General features: G+C 36.9%; 1 protein-coding gene across 5 annotated transcripts in view; it reads right to left on the bottom strand.

The window, feature by feature from the left end:
* LRBA (LPS responsive beige-like anchor protein) overlaps positions 1-19,707 on the bottom strand; it is a 709,127-nt gene that overhangs the window by 301,398 nt on the left and 388,022 nt on the right. For all 5 annotated transcript variants that reach the window (XM_047799683.1, XM_047799685.1, XM_047799682.1 and 2 more), the window contains one exon: positions 399-523. In XM_047799683.1, coding sequence (XP_047655639.1) covers positions 399-523 — 125 coding nt within the window. The remainder of the gene's footprint in view (positions 1-398; positions 524-19,707) is intronic.

Raw genomic sequence — 19,707 nt, 5'->3', positions numbered from 1 at the left:
AAAACCGTCCGCACACACAACAGAACCTAGACACCTATTTGGTTTGTAAATGCTGTCTTTCTGATATTCATGGATTTAAGACGGGCACCCTGGATTAATTTACTGAAAGCTGGATGTGTCACTTAAAAGGAGAAATATTTTATCTTCCTCCTTTGAAACAAAGGGTCTACGTTAAGTAAGTTTTGCATGTGTAACGTCATAAATAAATACCCTTGAAAACACCATAATTTAATAGGACCCTACACTGACTATAAAAAATTTAACTTCTCTTTCTGGGGTGAATACCCATGAAATGTGGTACTGGACCGTTTTACAGTACCTTGTAGTAATGAAGTTATGCTCTTCATTACCAAGGACCGTACCTGCTGCTACTGGCAAGGAGGGGTTTATACACTGACCATGCTCCACGGCTGTTTTTAGTGTCGCTTCAGGATGTGTGGATCCTAGAGGGTTACGCACAAATCGTCGCCGGCGCCTCAAGTCATCTTCCCAGTAGTCGAGGCGCCAGAACTCACGAGGACGACTACAATGAAACAGAGAAGCCACATATGTTAGCAATTATCAAACAGCGTGGTAGCACTGCATTTCTGCATAAAGCTCTCCTTGTTTGCTCTGCCTTTTTTTCCCCTCCCCTTCCTCTTAATTCTCCCTCCACCTCACACTCCCCTTTCGGCAATCTTTAACTTAGGTATGTCCTTGAAAATAACAATATCACCTTCCAGTCTAAGGAACTCCTTTTCCTTTTTCTTGGAAGGTGAAATGAGCACTAAATACATCATTTTGAAATGAATTGCTGACAGTGTGATCAGTTTCCCCACACTCTAGTGGCATGTGCTCTGATTTCAGCCTCATTTCAGCCTCAGCAGGGCACCTTTCTCTGTGGCTGCATTTATAAACCAGAATAGGGAAAAGGCTATTATAAATATGGTATAGCATTACCTATATTAATCAAAGTCTGTCCCCCTTCATTTTTCTTCCTAATTTGTGCCTTTTTGCACAAGGTCAGTAAATCATACCATGAATTCTTGGTCCAGAAAGTGTTAACTTTAATGAATATCTCAGTTACATGGTTATGTATGTGATAATAAAATATTACTCTGTTTAGATGTGCAGGAATTTAATTAAAATAATCTCTTAAAATATTCATTACATTTAGCCCCGGAGGCTTAGAACAACACAAGAAAATGCATTTCTTTTCCATTTACTGTTTTTAAATAAACCATTCCTATAGAGTGAAATAGCAATCTATTTTCAAGCAAATCAGATTGGATTTCTGTTTTATGTAGTCTGTTTTTATATTTAATTAAAAACTACATGCTATATTATGTGCAATAATTGCTATATCAAAAGCATACTTTTGGAAATGTATTTTTTTAAAGGGTTCACTCAATTCAAGTTCCACTATATTCTCCCCAGTTATGTAGATCTTTTACAAGGCAATATATAAATGTCAACTTTCTCTCCTATTAGCTAATTATGGTCCAGCATGCTGGAAAATATTTTATAAGAAAAACACAAATATGAAGTTTTTTCAGTTACAGTAAAAAAAAAAAAAATCTCTGCGGATATTTATTCACTAAAGATAATAGCATGAAAACCTGTACGTTTCAATAATGAAATTTAAAAATTCACAATCAAACTTCTACCAAAAAATTACTAATGCAAAATAAAATCTCACTTGTATTTCATGAGCTAATAAAATTGTACCTGTCAGCTTTGACAAATTAGTAGCCTTGACCAAGTGACAGGCCCAAAATACCCACATAAAAGTTACTGATATCTCGACATCTTAAAGATGTTACCTTTAAAAATTCAAAATAGATTTCTAAATAAATTCTTCATCAATTAAAAATTATATGAGATTAATAAAGGCATAGGTAACAAACAATGCATTATTTAAAGCAAATATATTTTTTTAAACAATAGGAATCCTATGCTCTTTTCTGAGAATGTTGGTGAGACAGAGGAACTTCAAAGACTTCCTTTGTTGATTCTGATCATACATAAAGCAGAGAAAATATAGAGTAATGTAAATGGAATATAAAAAAGTGTAAGAACTGCTGTCCTCAAAACAAAATTAAAAGCTCTTTTATTCTTTTTTGCTATTCTGCCATTTAATTTTTAAATGAAAATTAATATTGTATCATTTTAAAATAAATAAGACATACCTATAGAATATACATACAAACAAAAGAAAACAGTTGTTTGAACTCAATTAATAAAAGAAAATTCTCCTTAGGTGAGTGGGGAAAAGGCGGTACACAGATGGCTACGTGTATGGCTTTGATAGTCATGGGGCTTGGATAGGCACTTCATCATTCTGCCTACCTACATTTATCTGTTAAAATTATTATCAAATATCAGCCAGGATGCAGTCGTGAATCACAGGCTGCTCCTCGTCTTCAGGGGAATGATACAATGAGGGTCTATTCATCAGTGCGGCAATCGGCACAAGTAATTAGTTCCCTAGACTGAGATCCCCTACAAAGCCTATTTCAGTCAGCACCACAAACATATGACGGTGTAAAGCTAATGAAAGCTGCTAAAATTTGTTAACCTTTTCTGCCATCAATCCTTCTAATATTCTATGCTTCAGTATTATGCAAAGGTGGTAAATTATTAATTTGTCATTCATCCATCCTTCTGAATTTTGAGTCAAATTAAATGATGTCATTCTTCTTGATAACAATTAAAATTATAAGAGATGTTAAGCTGCTATTACAAAATTATCGCTAAATTAGGTAACAATAGACTAGTAAAATGCTCAAGAGTGAAGTCAAATCTGATGGCTTGTAAAGCACGTGTGCAATAATTTTTGTCACGCAGTAGAAAAACCAAATGAATAAAATCATTCAAAAATTTTCAGGTAACTCAAAGACAGTATCTGTAAGAATAATAACCAAAGCCAGGAGAAAACAGAACTATAATATTGATTTTTGTGCTCACTGACACTGACAAAAAATGGTCACAAAGGTGACATTTAGCTGAAACAAAAGCACCAATACATTAGAAACTGAGAATTTGTTAACACCATAGAAAAAATTTTAAAATAAGTTTCACTTATTCTAACTATATATATTTGTCTTCAAATGTAAACTAATTAAAAAATATTTAGATAAAATCCAAATTAAAGAAATCTACACCTTAGCATGATAATCTTTACACTATTCTGAAACTCTCTGTCAGACCACCTTCTCAGTGCAACCAGTCTATTTTCTGTAACGATTTAAAATAATTTGAAGACAAAGCAAAATCACAGATCTAGAATGGATGCAAAAATCACCTAGAGAGACCAACACTTTCAATGTACTTTTTCAAGAAGTCTCTCCCGCGAGGAACTTACTCAAAATGGAGTCATTATTAGCCTCATTTGAAAATAATAGCACTTATCATCCAATTTCAATGGTGAGAACAATACATGTTCTTTAGGAAAAAAAAAGTCATACTCATTTTTTTCAGACAAGGATAGTTATGAGCCCATGTTTAGAGTCATTTATGTAGTAAGAGACTGAGACTTAAAAATTCAATGTTTTCTCCCAGCTCTGCTCCTTTCAACAACATACACTCTTACCGGAAAAAAATGAGGCACATCTTGTCATTTTTAGAACAGTAGTGGAAAGGGGAATATGTAGGTTTCCATGCTCAACTTACTGTAAGTTTTGATTATTCACATAAAGATTTCACTCTTATCTAGGAAATATTGCCACCCCTTCTCCAAAAGCCCCTTCTGGGGGAAAAAGGCTAAGAAACCTGCAAATTTGGGAAATCAATCCAACTCTTTACCCATAAAGTTATGAATTAACTAGTTAGTTATTGTGTATTTTGGAGATTATCACCATGGTATGGCTAGAAAAATTTTAAAGGCTTCATGTATTTGGAAACAGATTGTTGACCAAATATATAGATGAGAAATCACTTATTCTGAGAACTCAGAAATATAGATCTAGATCACTAAATACCTTTATCTCTATATATCTGCATTAATACTACATGATGCCACTTACAAAATTCATTTATATCCATTTCTACTAATAATTAAAACTAAGATCTCAAAAAGCATTCATATTCAGGATCTAAGCCTAGGCTCCATAAGATCTGGAAATAAAACCCTCTCTATTAAAAAGGTCCAGTAATTAGCTTCTCTATTAGTATACAAGCTCCAAGGACTGAAGTCTTTGATTGAATATACAAGTCTTTGAAAACTTGTGGATCAACACTGAAATTAAAGGTTCTAAGTTTTCTTTCTATTTCTCCCCCATTCTTTGGCCTAATTTCAAAGTCTGAGATTAAAATGACAATGTAGGTCTAATTGTCTCTTTCAAAGTATAAGCATATATCTATTTTTTAAAAAAACTTCAAATTTACATGTTTGTAAACAAAAAATTAAAGCACATTGCTACAATCTACATAAAACAATTGTGATTTTATATATAGAATATGTACTTTTTGTTCTACAAGAACAGAATCAGATAGATTGCTGAAATAAATCTTAGAGGGAAATACAACTCAAGCATCAATAGACTGGCTATTTGTTCCCTACTTAGGCCCACTGTGGTTAGTGATTTGATCAGTAAACCAAATGAACAAGAACAATCCGAGAATCAGCTGGAAAAAGCAGAAGTATTAAAACAGAGAACCAGTAACTAAGGTATGACCCACATTCTTCCTCTAATCAGTGAATGGTTCAACTATAAGTAATACATTATTTTCCACATGAAAATTTAAGACTTTATAAAGTTCACTTTTTCTTAGAGAAAGTATGGCAATTCAGTTAGCCTCTCAAACGGTATCTGAATGGATGAATACTGAAATGGATTCCTAAAATATTTTCTAATAATAATGACTGACTCTGCCTTGAGCCAGTGCTAGGGATATAGGGATTAATAAGATATTGTCCCTGACCGCAGGAGGGGTCGGATGTGAAAGTAAACAATAAGAAGTCAAAAAAAATTTTTTTAATGTGTGATCGAGCAGAGCTCTATTAAATGGCTATTAAACCGCACATCCAAGGACCATGGTTTATATCAAAATTTGAGTAAATGGTGTTCCTTGATATGTGAGATGCTCATTTTGCATGGCTCTATAAACATCCTACTTTGGGTACTATGAGAACATTCTATGTTTTCCCCTCTCCACACAATGCTCAGGCTCCTTTCTTTCTCTCCTGGAGTTAAATCTAATCTTCAGAATAGCGAACAGAACAAGGCTATTCAGATGCCATCAGTAGCAACGACATAGAATTTCTCTGATGTAGGAAAAGGTGTTCAGACCACGAATAGGTATGGTTGTCAAAAAACAAGGCAATAAATTCAATATGCAGAATAAGACAACCAAGAACAAAAGAGAAAAGTTAATATTTATTTCACTGAAGTCATTAAATTTACATTGCTTTATTAAAGTATATTATTTTTTGCCATCATTTTGTTAAAGTAGAAGAATGTTAATTACTGAAATGAGTGGTAGCTATTTAAGTATTCCGATTATTATATAACCTAAATATATCTATACTTAGTATTCAAATTAGGAAGATATATACATATCTATCACCCCCACTGGTTTTATGTTATTTTGATATAACTTAGATCTACATCAATAAAAGAATGCTAGTTTTAAAAAGAAAAACTGTCACAATGCAATTATATTAGAAAAATTTCCCACTTTCCATCTTTCCTACTTTCTTGTGACAATACGTGATAAATCTTGATGACCTAACAGAAGTCAGTAATAAATTCTGGCTAGAAAAAAAGTTGTTCATCCCAGAAAATTTTAGTACTTCATATATGGTTCTTAAATTTTTATATTACCTGTTTTTCTAACTCTAGTATCTGGGTAGTTCCTATTTCTACAGTTTTAGATTAAAAATTCAGGCTAGACATTAGCTACAACTTAAATGGTAACCTCTAAAAAGAAGTACAGTAAACATTTTCAGTGCAGTGCCAGCTAGAAGATAAAAGTGCTTAAGTTTTAGAAGGGTTTCACTTTCTGCATAAATCTTGGTGAAATAATGTGCAGGTACTATAGGGTATCATATGATATAAAAGAATGCTTTATCTCACAAACTGAAATCTACTGTGCCTTCATGCAGATAGATAGAAAAAATATTAACTAAAACCTCTATTTACCAAGTACCAACTATAAATCAAATACAGCTGATCTATGCACTGTGCTGTCTTAATGAAAAAAAAAGAAAAAAAAAAATCCTTCACTGTATGGATTCCAGCAGGGGACATATCTTCCAAGGCAGAGTCCTTTATTTATTGAGGCCTGACACAGAGATTTTATATTGTATTGAGTCACTAGAGCACCACATATACTACTTAATTATATAAAAAAATTTTTGTAGTTATGAATTTCTACATGGTACTATTCAGTGTACTTCTTTCTCTATTTGCTTTTAGAGAATTCTAGATAGTCATCTTCATTCAATTAGATATTATTTTGGATATTTTACAAAGTGAATTATTCAACAAATAATTCCAAGCTTTTCCTAGCTATTGTGAGCCTGTTAACCATTTCTTTATTCACTTAGCGTTTTTATAAGGAATATGCTATGAGGAAATCAAAATCTAGTGTTACTCATACTACCAATTAAAACTCTAACAAGACAAAACTGAAAAATAAGATAAATGATAATGTTGGATACTAAAAGCTCTACAACTCACCTCAGTAGCCATACCATTTGGATATATTTGTTCTATCTTCCCCCAAAAATCCAATTTAAAAAATAATTCACTGAACATTTGTTGTGTGCAAACTATGTACCAGAACATGGTATATACAAATAAACTACGCTGGATTCAGCCTAGAATTTTTTATTATAATCGGGATAAGAAAATGATCAAATATCAATAAAAATACAATTTTAAAAAATATTTAAGATCTTTTAACTGTTTGTTTATTCACTTATTTATCTGTTTCTGGCCATACCCCATGGCATGTGGAAGTTCCCAAGCCAGGGATTGAACCCAGACAAAGCAGTGACCCAAGCCGAGTGACAATGCAGATCCTTAACCCACAAGAGAACTCCCATAATGATACAACTTTAAAGTGGCTAATCTATTGCACTAGGCTACTACATGCTACATATCATACATTCTCTTTTACATACATTCTCACTAAACCTCACTAAGTCATGATTAAATACTGCTATTTTCATTTAAAAGATGAAGAAACAAAGTCTTATCCTTCAGTAGTGAATAAGAGTCTATGGATTTCAAAGCCAATAACCTTTTTACATGGCATTTCCTTTGGAAACTCTTTTGGATACTATTACAGCTATGATCAAAGTACTAATTAATCCTGCCTGGGAGGACTGAAGATTTCATGAAGTGCTCAATGCAGATCTTTTTTGTAAGTTTCATGAGGACAAGGGTTTGTGTCTATGTAATTCACTGGCCAAGCACGGTAACTGAAACAAAGCAGGCACTTAATGAATAATCAAAGAATGGGAGTTCCCGTGGCGGCTCAGCGGTTAACAAACCTGACTAGAATCCATGAGGATGCAGGTTTGATCCCTGGCCTCACTCAGTGGGTTAAGGATCTGTCATTGCTATGAGCTGTGGTATGGGTCACAGACACAGCTTGGATCCCACATTGCTGTGGCTCTGGCACAGGTGGGAGGCTACAGCTCCAACTGGACCCCTAGCCTGGGAACCTTCACATGCCACCACGGGTGTGGCCCTAAAAAGACCAAAAAAACCCAAACAAAACAAAACAAAAAAAAACAAAGAATGAACAAGATGTCCTTTTAAAAGAAATTTAAATGATCAATAGGAGTCTGCTGTGCAAAGTGGCTCAGTGGGATAAGGACATGGTGTTGTCACTGTTGTGCTCTGGTTACTGCGATGGCATGGGTTAGATCCCTAGCTTGGAGAAGTTCCTCCTGCCATGAGTATGACCCCCAAAAAATGAACAAGATGACCATTTAAAAGAAATTTAAATAATAAACAATAGTCTACTGGGCAAAATGGAAAAGGCATTACAGCAGAAGAAATAGCATGAGCAAAGGCCTAGAGACATAAAAAGGTAATTCTATCTTAAGTTCTGCTAAGGAAGATCATCTCAAGGCGGTCATCCGAGTGGTAAAGCTAAGGTAGGAAACATAGCTTTCAAAAGATTTCAAGAGTCACTGTATAGTTAACTAAAGTAGTTACCTTTACATCTTATGGTCAACAGAGAGACAAACTTTCTCAATATAGAATTATTTATGATCAGCCCTGCATGTTACACAGCAGCAATATAAAATAAGGCAGTGGAGATGGAGTGTAGAGGCTAAGATTTTGGAGACATATTTGAACAAACAGATAAGATCTGATGAGGCATTCAACATGGGAAGTGAAGAAAAAGGGAATAATGAGAATAAAATTGAGGTTTGTGACAAAAAAAAGGGTAGAGAGGGGATAAAGGTGCTATTTAACTGAAATGATGCAGATTAAGTATATAGGTTAGGGAGAATACTCATGTCACTGATACCTAATGCCCCAGGGAGGCATGACTAAGAAGTAAACAACAGGAGTTCCCGTCCTGGCGCAGTAGTTAACGAATCCGACTAGGAACCATGAGGTTGCGGGTTCGGTCCCTGCCCTTGCTCAGTGGGTTAACGATCCTGCGTTGCCGTGAGCTGTGCTGTAGGTTGCAGACACGGCTCGGATCCCGAGTTGCTGTGGCTCTGGCGTAGGCCGGTGGCTACAGCTCTGATTCAACCCCTAGCCTGGGAACCTCCATATAACTCGGGAGCGGCCCAAGAAATAGCAACAACATCAACAACAACAACAAAAAAGAGAAAAAAAAAAGAAAAAAAAAGAAAAAAAAAAGAAGTAAACAACAGAACTTGGGAACTCAGAAAAGCAGCCTGGAATAGAGATATAAAATTGGGAGGGGAGTTCCCGTCATGGTGCAGTGGAAACAAATTCGACTAGGAACCATGAGGTTGCAGGTTTGATCCCTGGCCTTGTTCAGTGGATTAAGGATCCATCGTTGCCATGAGCTGTGGTAAAGGTCACAGACGTGGCTCGGACCTGGCTTACTGTGGCTCTGGTGTAGGCTCCAATTAGACCAACAGCCTGGGAACATCCGTATGCCATGGGTGCAGCCCTAAAAAGACAAAAGACAAAAAATAAAATGAAATAAAATAAAATAAAATAGGGAGATTGATTAGCCTTGGAAGTCACTGGATTTAGATATTCATCTAACAAAATTTATTGCAGGTTAAGTATAAGCTAGGTATTGTGCTAGATCCAGAAAAAACTACATTGAAAGGGCAGGAAAAAGTGAAAATGAAACCTGGGAAATTCCAATTTTTAAAAAACTGCAAAGGAAGAAAGAAAGAAGTAGGGTTAGGGTTAGGGTTTTATGATATATAGTTTTACGATATATAGTTTACTTACCATAAAGTACACATGTTCAAAGTGCACACGATCAAGCAACCATAACCATAAACTAATTTTAAAATACATTTATTTCCCCCCAGAGAAACGCCATCCCCACCGCTAGTCATTCTCTATCCCCCCTTCCTTGGGAATGGATACACAAAGGATTTCACAGAATACAAGTTAGAAGACAGGTGAATGTGTTTGCTTTGGCCTAGAGCTTCTGAAGTTTGGACCAACCTTAAAACAAGTCAAATTGGAAGTGACTGGTAGAGGCAGTTTTATTAGTATTTGGAGAGTTTAAGGACTATAAGAATATATTTTTCAACATCTCCAGTATCTTTAAGGTACCAAAGATCAGTCTAATTTATCTTTTAAGGGAGATTCTTTAAAAACAAACTTAAAGAACTGGGAGTTTGGGGCTAGTAGATGCAAACTATTGCATTTGGAGTGGATAAGCAATGAGATCCTGCTGTATAGCACAGGGAACTATATCTAATCGCTGTAATGGAACATGATGGAGGATAATGTGAAAAAAAAAGAATATTATATATATATATATGTATGACTGGGTCACTTTGCTGTACAGAAGAAATTGACAGAACATTGTAAATCAACTATAATAAAAATTTTTTTAAACGAGTATAAAAACATAACTAATTCATATTATAAAATATAGAGCAGTAAAGTTTTAGGTAATTTACACTAAAAACTACTAGTCTTTAAAGTTTCTAGACAAAATTTTTTTTGGCTTCATTTAAGATAATCACCTTAGCTCTACAACGTAATAGATCTATGACTCTACATAAATCATTTCTCATTTTTGGGTCTCCTTTGCTTTTATTTTTTTGGCTGCACCTGTAGCATGTAGACGTTCCCAGGCTAGGGATCGGACCCACACCACAGTAGCAACCCAAGCCACTTCAGTGACAATGCCAAATCCTTAACCCATGGCTCCACAAAGGAACTCCTGGGCCTCCATCGCTATAATAAAATAATTGTAATTTGTTTAGTTATAATAGGGCTTTTGTAAGGAATCAAATGAAATGAAATATACAGAATTACTTTAACAACAAAAAAATGCTATGTAAATGTAAGGTATTAGTTTCAGTAAATAATGAATTTAAGTGTTTGGATACTTCTAAGTGCAATTTACTTTGATAATTTCATTATATTGATATACAAATGACCATTGAACAACATGAGTTTGGATTACATGAATGCACTTACATGCAGACTATTTTGTTTTTCTTTCTTTTTTTTTGGGGGGGGGGGCTGTGTCCACTGTCTCACTGCACCCACTATATGGAAGTTCTCGGGTCAGGGGTCGAACCCAAGCCACATCAGTAACCCGAGCCACATCAATGACCTGAGCCACAGAAATGACAATGCTGAATTCTTAACCCCTTAACTAAGGCTAACAAGGAATTTCTTTTCTTTTTTTCTTTTGTGGCTGTGCCTGGTTGGCATGAGGAAGTTCCATGGCAAGGGAGACAGATGCTAAACCAGGGATACGCAGAGTGGAATATGGGACTTGAGCATCTTCGGATTTTGGTGTCTAGCAGAGATCCTGGAACCAATCCCCTGTGAACAGCAAAGGATGACTGTACATGGGTTTTCAACTAGGGGTGAAGGAAGAGGTGGTGGTCAGTGCCCCAACTAAGTCAAGTTCAAGGGTTAACTGTACTGCATTTTGTTTATTCCTTCATCAGTTCATGGACATTTGAACTGTGTCCATTTAAGGGAGGAATCTTAGGTTTTTATAATTAGAAAATTTAAATACTCACTTGATTACTCATCTACCAGTTACTTCTCTCCCCTTTCCTTAAAACTGCAATTTCCCAATGACTCTTTCCTAAGAATTTCAATTTTGTAATATTGTATTATCTGTCATTTCTTAAATGGTTCAATGACTTACAGAAAGCTGACTTCAAGAAAACTATGATAATCCTATCATCCTTCCAGTGATTGATTCTGAAGTGTAGCTTTAAGCCAAATATTGCTTAAATTTTGCCTGGCCATCATTTTTTCACCAACCCAAAATGCAGAACTTAGAAAACTCTAAACCAACTACAATGGCAAAAATAAAAATCATTAAAAAGAAAAAAAAATGAGAAGCTTTTTTTAGTCATTGGGACAGTAATTCTGCCTTTCTCCTGACTGGGTGGAAGAAGGAAATAACTAGACTTAGTTGCTGGCAGCTATTAAACAGAAGAAGCCAGAATGGGGGAAAAGTTTATATCTCCAGGGACACAACATGGGAAGAACTGCAGAAAAATGGAGGTAAGGACCCGCCGCAACACCTTTACACACCCACACTTCTTTTTAGGAATAATAATATAGTTCTTCACAGTTTAATTAACTGAAGAATTTCACTTCAGTCAGAGCCATGTTTACTTGCCGTTGAAACCACTTAACAGATATAAAGGTTACCGGTGATGCCATTACTCATTTGGCGACTGTTGTGAGAGAAAACTAGACAGTAATAAATTCATACCTTGGTGGAGATAGTTCATACTGACTTTGTTTTCAATTTTTTTTGGCAATGAAAGGACTTAGGGAGATTTAAAGAGGTAAAGAACAGACAGAAGAGTGTTTTCAGGTGGAAAAGACAAAGTTCGAAGAAACAGAAGAGACTGAAAATGGCAGGAAAGGAACATTTTAGAAAGAAGAGTCATGAGCCTGTGAAAAGAGTATATGGTTATCTTGGAAGTAAACAAAGGTACCTTTTTCCCTGTGGCAGAAGGGAAGGATGGAACGCTCTGTATTTCAATACATGAGTTCAGGGTTGAGGAGAAGAAAACTGAAGGCCTGATTTTGGCTTGATTATTTCTATTTCCTCTATTAAATAGCAGGGTTTTGACTTAAGAATAGAAGAGAGGGATCAAATTTAGAAGCGCTGCTTTGGGGAATAGGAAAGAAAGATGACTACAGGAAAGTTTAGGATGAATAAGTAGTCGTGGGGGGTCTATGGGGACTGGAAACCATTCATCTAAAGCAGCACTAATCTGTACAACTGTGATCCCCCACCCCCGGCTATCCTCAGCAACGCAAGAACAAGAGTGAAAAGGGCAAATGGTTAAATTCACTCAAGATTTAGGACTAATTTGGCTGCCAGGCCAAAATAAGGAAGGTTAAGGAAAATGAATAGGAAAACAGTGAGGATGCCTGGGATCAGGAAGGATGATAAACCCGGGATCTTCCTGGACCCCAATAAAATAAATACTTAAATGCAAGCTTTATTACACATTGATTCATTAGGAAACCAAATTTACCCTGCTTTCCAGGTCGCTGATATTTGGTTACAATTTGGTTTCCCAATCAATTAATCAATTTAATCAATGTATCTAGTTGTGCTATTTGATGCTAATATGATGCTTTCAACTTGTATTAACACACGCCTAGAAAACAAACAAATAAAACATGCCCAGAATGAGAGAATGGAGGCTTATACTGCATTTGGAAACTATCTTCAGTCTTCAAGCTGTAGGATCACAGTAGTAAATAGTCATCTTGCTGACCGTGTGCATGCAAAGAACAACCTGAAGCCTCAGGGAGGCGGGAACTCACTCTCTTGAGAAATGTAACAGCGTATTCCTAGAAAGGGGATGGGAACTAAAATTTACTGATTACTGATAATTTATCAGGCACTCTACTAAGTAGAGTAATCTCATTTAATTCTCAAAACAACCCTGTATTTTAGGACTATAATCTCAATTTAACAGGTAAAGAATTGAGGCTCAGAAGTCGACATTTAGCTACTAAGACACAAAGCTAGACCTCACATCACTGACTCTCCATTACTGAAGGAATTTGGTAAGCTACTTCCATGCTGCTTTGGGTAAGATATTCATACTAGTCTCATAAACATTCCTTATGGCAGTTTATTGTATTGGTATGCGTTTTTTGTTTTGTTTTGTTTTGTTTTTGTCTTTTTGCTATTTCTTTGGGCCGCTTCCGTGGAATATGGAGGTTCCCAGGCTAGGGGTCCATTCGGAGCTGTAGCCACCGGCCTATGCCAGAGCCACAGCAACGCGGGATCTGAGCCGAATCTGCAACCTACACCACAGCTCACGGCAACGCCAGATCCTTAACCCACTGAGCAAGGCCAGGGATCGAACCCGCAACTTCATGGTTCCTAGTCGGATTCGTTAACCACTGCGCCACAATGGGAACTCCTGGTGTGCATTTTAACATACTTTTTATAAAATGACAAATTAGAACAGAAACTAAATTTTTCACAAATTATATGAAAAATTATTAGCTCACATTCCAATAAAGAACTACAAAATATTGTCATTTTTCCAGCATTAGTATCACCCAAAATTGAAAGAGAAAAGCTACGAGCTCGGTGAGTAGGGGAAGGGGTTATAAGGCTCTGTTGCTCTTTAACAGATAAGTAAATACGATGTACTGTGTGTAATGCAGGGCAGCGTTTGTAACTGAAAAGTCTGGAAGCTATTAATATTCACTAAATGTTTCTAGTAGGTCCTATCACTTGCCCCAAATGTGTAAAAATGATGTGGATTTTAAGCACATACATGAACCTAATCTCACAGCCAAGAACCAGGGCTTTGGCATTTAGGGCATCTATTTTTCTCAAACTCTGGCCTTATATCACATTTTTGTTGCTGCTGTTCTTAAGACAGTTTATTAGGTATAGGGAGAGAATGAAAAAGCAAATAACTATCAGCCTATCTTTTTATCTTTAAATAATCTAAAGGCGGAAGCACATCAGCAATCCAGCATAATCCAACACTTTCTGCTTTAATCCAAAACTCTCAGGAAAATACTGGTGAACAAACAACTGATTTTAACTAGCATAAAAGAAAATATAGACTGTGCTTTGCAAGCTAGATAAATTAGCAAAAAGTATGTGCTCCTTATCCACAGGAGAGAAAGAGCTTATTATGTTACATTTCCAGGTTTTTAAGACAGTTGGAAGCCAGTTCTTTCAATAGTTGCTGTCATCTCCTAGAAATTTTCTAGTACTTTCAATTTTGAAGCAATTATTCACATTCAGAAGTGATTTATTTTCCTCCCTTTCTTTGCTGCATTTCATTTTTTCTGGCTCTCAATAACCAGTTCTGCTTTGGCTTAATTATATTCATTTACAAATACTTTTTTGAGCGTCTACTACTATTTGGAAAGCATTAGCTGAGGTGCTGTAAGGAATACTAATTGGAGGAAAACACAGTCTCTAATCTCAAGGAACTTACAATAAATGAATGGGATAAAATAAGCAAACAAGGAATTATATGACATAAGATACATGCCATAAGAAGGTAAAAATCCAGAGCTTTGGAAATTCATACACACACACACACACACACACACACACAGTAAGTGATCACATATGTTTTAAAGGGATCAGGAAACACTTTAAGGAATGAGAGATTTTTGAGAAAGATCCTTCAGAAGGGGTCAGGTTTCAACTGATACACAAGGAAGATGATGGCATTGTAGGATGATGGCTTTTAAGAGAATATAAGCAAAAGTATAGAGATCAGAAAATTAAGCAAATTCATTTGGTTTATCCCACTAGGAAATGAGGGATAAAGGAAAAGTTGGGGACTGGACATTCCATAAAGGACTAGGGATGAAAAACTCATGAATTTATATTTCACTCATTCACTCACTTATTTAATCAATAAACACTTATTGAGCACCAATGATGCACAAGGACCTGTGCCAGGCACTGGAGATTTAAAGAGAGTTATTTGGTGATAAAGAGAGGCATTATCTGCAAGGACCTCATAGTCCAAAGAAAGAAGCAATTATATGAAGAGACAATTTTAATATATTAAAAACATTCCTTGGGAACACAATGGAAGGGCATTACCCAAAGTAATAGAAGTCTACTTGGAAGGCAAATTGAGTCTAAGATTTAACAGATGCTACCCGGGAGAAGGAAAAAAGGAAAGGCATTCTTTCTGAAGGAATGGCATTAGCAAAACCAGTAAGTAAACAATCGGATAGACACCAAAGTTAAGTGTCTCCAGAATTTTTGGAGAGTATAAGGAGAGAAGTGGCCAAAGAAGAGGCTACAGAAATAGGCAGAGGCCATATCATGGAGAATCATCTGAAGGGTCCGAATCCTGGACTATGTGTGATTTTTTTTGTTGTTGTTTTTTTTGTTTTTTTTTTTAGGCCTGACCACAAACCAATTACAAAGACTTTATCTACCAGTCATCATTGCGGAAAGTTGCCTTCCCCCTCAAACCAGACTTGGTGCACAGCCAGTGCACCGCAGTCTCTAAACAAGGCTGCAGTCAAGGACTCAGATCCCACCAGTCAGTCAAGCTCTTTACACACCTGCATTCCTAGACCCTGCACCTTCATCCCTAGGTTAATCTGAAGCCCTGGGCGCTGGTCTTCTTCAGATGCTTTTGGCAAGGCCTTCTTACTAGAGGAGAAAGGGGAAATCTTTATTTTTGTTTGTTTTGTTCTTTTTTTTTTTTTTGTCTTTATACCATTTCTTGGGCTGCTCCCAACGCATATGGAGGTTCCCAGGCTAGTGGTTGAATCGGAGCTGTGGCTGCCAGCCTACACCAGAGCCACAGCAATGCAGGATCCGAGCCGTGTCTGCAACCTACACCACAGCTCACGGCAAGGCCGGATCCTTAACCCACTGAGCAAGGGCAGGGATCGATCCCGCAACCTCATGGTTCCTAGTCGGATTCGTTAACCACTGCACCACGACGGGAACTCCAAAAGGGGAAATCTTGAAGACACTTTTCTCTACTCTCACTCAGTCCACTTGAGCCCTTCCTCTTTGCCTCCCTCCAAACTCAGGGTCCATAAAACTGATGCAATTTAGTGTTCAGGGCTCCGTCAACAGGGAGACCAGCCCCATTTCTACACTGAATCCACGCTGATTCATTGGACTCTCGCTGGCTTGACATTCCAGGGGAAAATGGAAGAGGGGGTGTCCTGCAGTTTTAGACCCTGGCTTATACAACTGCAGTAAGTGATTAAAGCTTAACTTTTTGTTCTGGCTTGTCACTTTAATCAGCTACTCTGACACCTTTTGGCTCAACAATCTCTCCCAGCTCAGCTGAGCTCCTGACACTAGCCATGTCATGCTAAGGAGTTTGCATTTTATCCTGGTGCAATGAGGAAATAATGAAAGAGATTTTAAGTAGCTATTGTGAGTAGAGAAAGGGTGGGGGAAAAAAATGTAATTGTAATGTATACATGTAAGGATAACTTGATCCCCTTGCTGTATAGTGGGAAAATAAAATAAAATAAAATAAAATAAAATAAAATAGCAATAAATCTAAAAAAAAAATAATGCCCCTCAAAATACATAAAAATTAGAAGGAAGAAACATCTGAAATATCTGAAATCAGACACAAGTAAAGATGCTATTGAAATAATTTAAGTAAGATGAGGGGGCTTCAACATTAATCTTTAAATTTCCTATTTTTCTGATTTAGTTTAATAATGTGTTATTGAAATTTGCCTAAAATTCTCTGAGATACAATGTAGGCAATAAATGAACAACACATGAAATAAAAGTTCAAGGATATAGAAAGTTTGTTCAAAATAAAATGAGTTCCAAAGCATATGATGTACAAAGCTAATTAAATGTTACATGGGAGTAAAGTCGGCCTAGAAGGAAAGTAGTCCTGAAGGTAAGAGATGGGAAAAGAATATAGGAAGGGTCCAGGAGATGGTACATCAACTCAGCCCAGAAACGCCAAACACATTCTTGACTCACATTCCACTGGTCTTACCAAATCATATGACTCTACATGGAAAATGGGAAATGTGGTCCGGGCTGAGTAGGGATTTCCCAGCAACAACTCTACTCATGGAAAATCAGCATGAAACTATGCTGATCAGCTAGCCATATCTGCCACAGAGCACAATGAGGGCTAAAGGAAAAACAAACATGAAAGAGGAATAGAAAATACTAAGGAGGGAGGAGGGGACATGCTTCTATCTTAAATAGGATGATTAGGGAAGGATTCCAAGAGAAAGTAACACTTGAGCAAAGACCTGAAGGAGACGAAGGCACCAGTTATGCAGACAGAATTTTGGGAGTTCCCGTCGTGGCTCAGTGGAAATGAATTCAACTAGTATCCATGAAGTTGCATGTTTGACTGCTGGCCTCATTAAGTGGGTCGGGGATCTGGCATTGCTGTGAACTGTGGTGTAGGTCCCAGATATGGCTCTGATTCCAACTTGCTGTGGCTGTGGTGTTGGTCAGCACCTGTAGCTCAGATTTGATGCCTAGCCTGGGAACTTCCATATACCTTGGATACGGCCTTAAAAAGCAAAAATAAGAAAAAAAATTTTCAGGTAAGGACCACACTAAATCCAAAGGCCCAAGGAAGACACACTGGAGACCATGAAGTTCAAGGAGACCATTTTGAACTGATGAAGAGTTTCAGTGTAACTAGAAACCAAACAGTTACTAAAAGGATGAGGAGACATTAGAAGAGTTTCAGCAGAGAAAGAACATGATCTGGATATACTTTAAGATGGAGTCAAAAGGACATGGTGACAAATCATATGGGGTATGAGAGGAAAGGAAGCCATAATATTGTAAGAATTTTGATCTGAGATACTGGAGGAACAGAATCAACATGAGCACTCTGGCTGCTGTGGTAACATGGGTATGGATGGGAGGGTGATCTCAGAAGCAAGAAGTCCAGTTTGTAGATTTCTGCAATAATGTAGAAGATGACGATGTCTGGAAACAAGTGGTAGCAGTGGAAAAGGTAAAAAGTCACTGAGTTCTGGATATACTTTAAGATCGAGTCAAAAGGACATGGCGACAAATCATATGGGGTATGAGAGGAAAGGAAGCCATAATACTGTAAGAATTTTGATCTGAGATACTGGAGGAACAGAATCAACATTAGCAAAGAATGTGAGAATAGGTTTTGATAAAAAAAAAAAAAAGCCAAAAATTTGATGTTAAACATATTATGTGTTTAGAAACCTCTAGAAACCTGTGGCAGAAAAGGATTAACTGTTTACCAAACAAACCAATTTTCCTCTTCTATCTAGGCATGCAACTAGATCATTTCCCCCAATCTCCTTTGCAGTTAATAGCGGCCATGTGACTGAGGTCAAGCCAGTGACAGGTGAGGAGGAAGGATACCAGCCACTTCAAAACCTGGCCTATAAAACGTTTCTATACACAATTGTCCATAGGCCTCCCACTGGTTTGAGGCAGATGAATTTGGCAATGTTGGAAACCAAGAACTACTATTACTACTATGCAGCTGTAAGATAGAATAAATCACCTCTTAGAAACATCTGTTTTGTACATACTCTATATGAAAAATAAAGTTCTTCTATGGCTAGCCCCTGAATGAGATTTGGGGATTTATTTTTTAAAGCAGGTTGGGAGTTCCCGTCATGCCTCAGTGGTAATGAACCTGACTAGTACCCATGAGGACACGGGTTTGATCCCTGGCCTTGCTCAGTGGGTTAAGTATCTGGCATTGCTGAGAGCTGTGGTTGTGGCGTAGGCCGCAGACATGGCTTGGATCCCGCGTTGCTGTGCCCGTGGTGTGGGCCGGCAGCCAATAGCTCCAATATGAGCCCTAGCCTAGGAACTTTCATATGCCACATGTGTGGCCCTGGGCCCTTGAAAGAAAAAAAAATTAAAAAATGAAACAGATGCTGAATAGACAAGTGAATATATGAGTGTGGAATTCAAAGGAAAGGACCTGTTAGGATACATGTTTTGGGAACCATTACTTTATCATGTTTGCAGAATACAGGTGTGGATAAACTAAAATCTTAAAGGACATGAGTAGAGGCAAAGAAGGAAAAAGTAGTACTCTAAAGACCAAGGATTGAGTATGCCCAATAATAAAGAGCTTGGTTCTAAGATGAGAAGAAACAAGCAAGGAATTCTGAGGAGTAACCGTTTGCAGGAGGAAAAATAGAATGTGGTATCCCAGACGCCAAATAGAAAAGTATTTCAAGAAGGAGGCAGTTATCACCCTTACCAAAGGGTATCCATAAATCATAAGGTGAATGTTGAGAATTAACTATTTGACTTAGCAATACGGATGTCACTGGTGACCTTGAAAAGCACAGTTTCCATGGAATGGGGAGACAAACGCAGTCAGTTTAAGAGAGAAATGAGAGAAGAGAAACTTAACAAGTAGAAACAAATCTTTCAAAGTTGAGGTGTAGTAAAGAAGTCATTTACATTCCGTACTGTATACAGTACATTATAAACATCTGTAGAAAAAACACTGTGAATACATATAGCCCTACCAAATAACACTCTATAAATGTCATAGATTTTGGCAACATAAGGATATTCCATTAGATCAGGACACATCCGTAGAACATTTTAGGTATGGAC

This window comes from Phacochoerus africanus, chromosome 10, assembly GCF_016906955.1.
Source record: "Phacochoerus africanus isolate WHEZ1 chromosome 10, ROS_Pafr_v1, whole genome shotgun sequence".
Taxonomy (NCBI): domain Eukaryota; kingdom Metazoa; phylum Chordata; class Mammalia; order Artiodactyla; family Suidae; genus Phacochoerus; species Phacochoerus africanus.
This window is presented reverse-complemented; position numbering and strand designations above follow the sequence as displayed.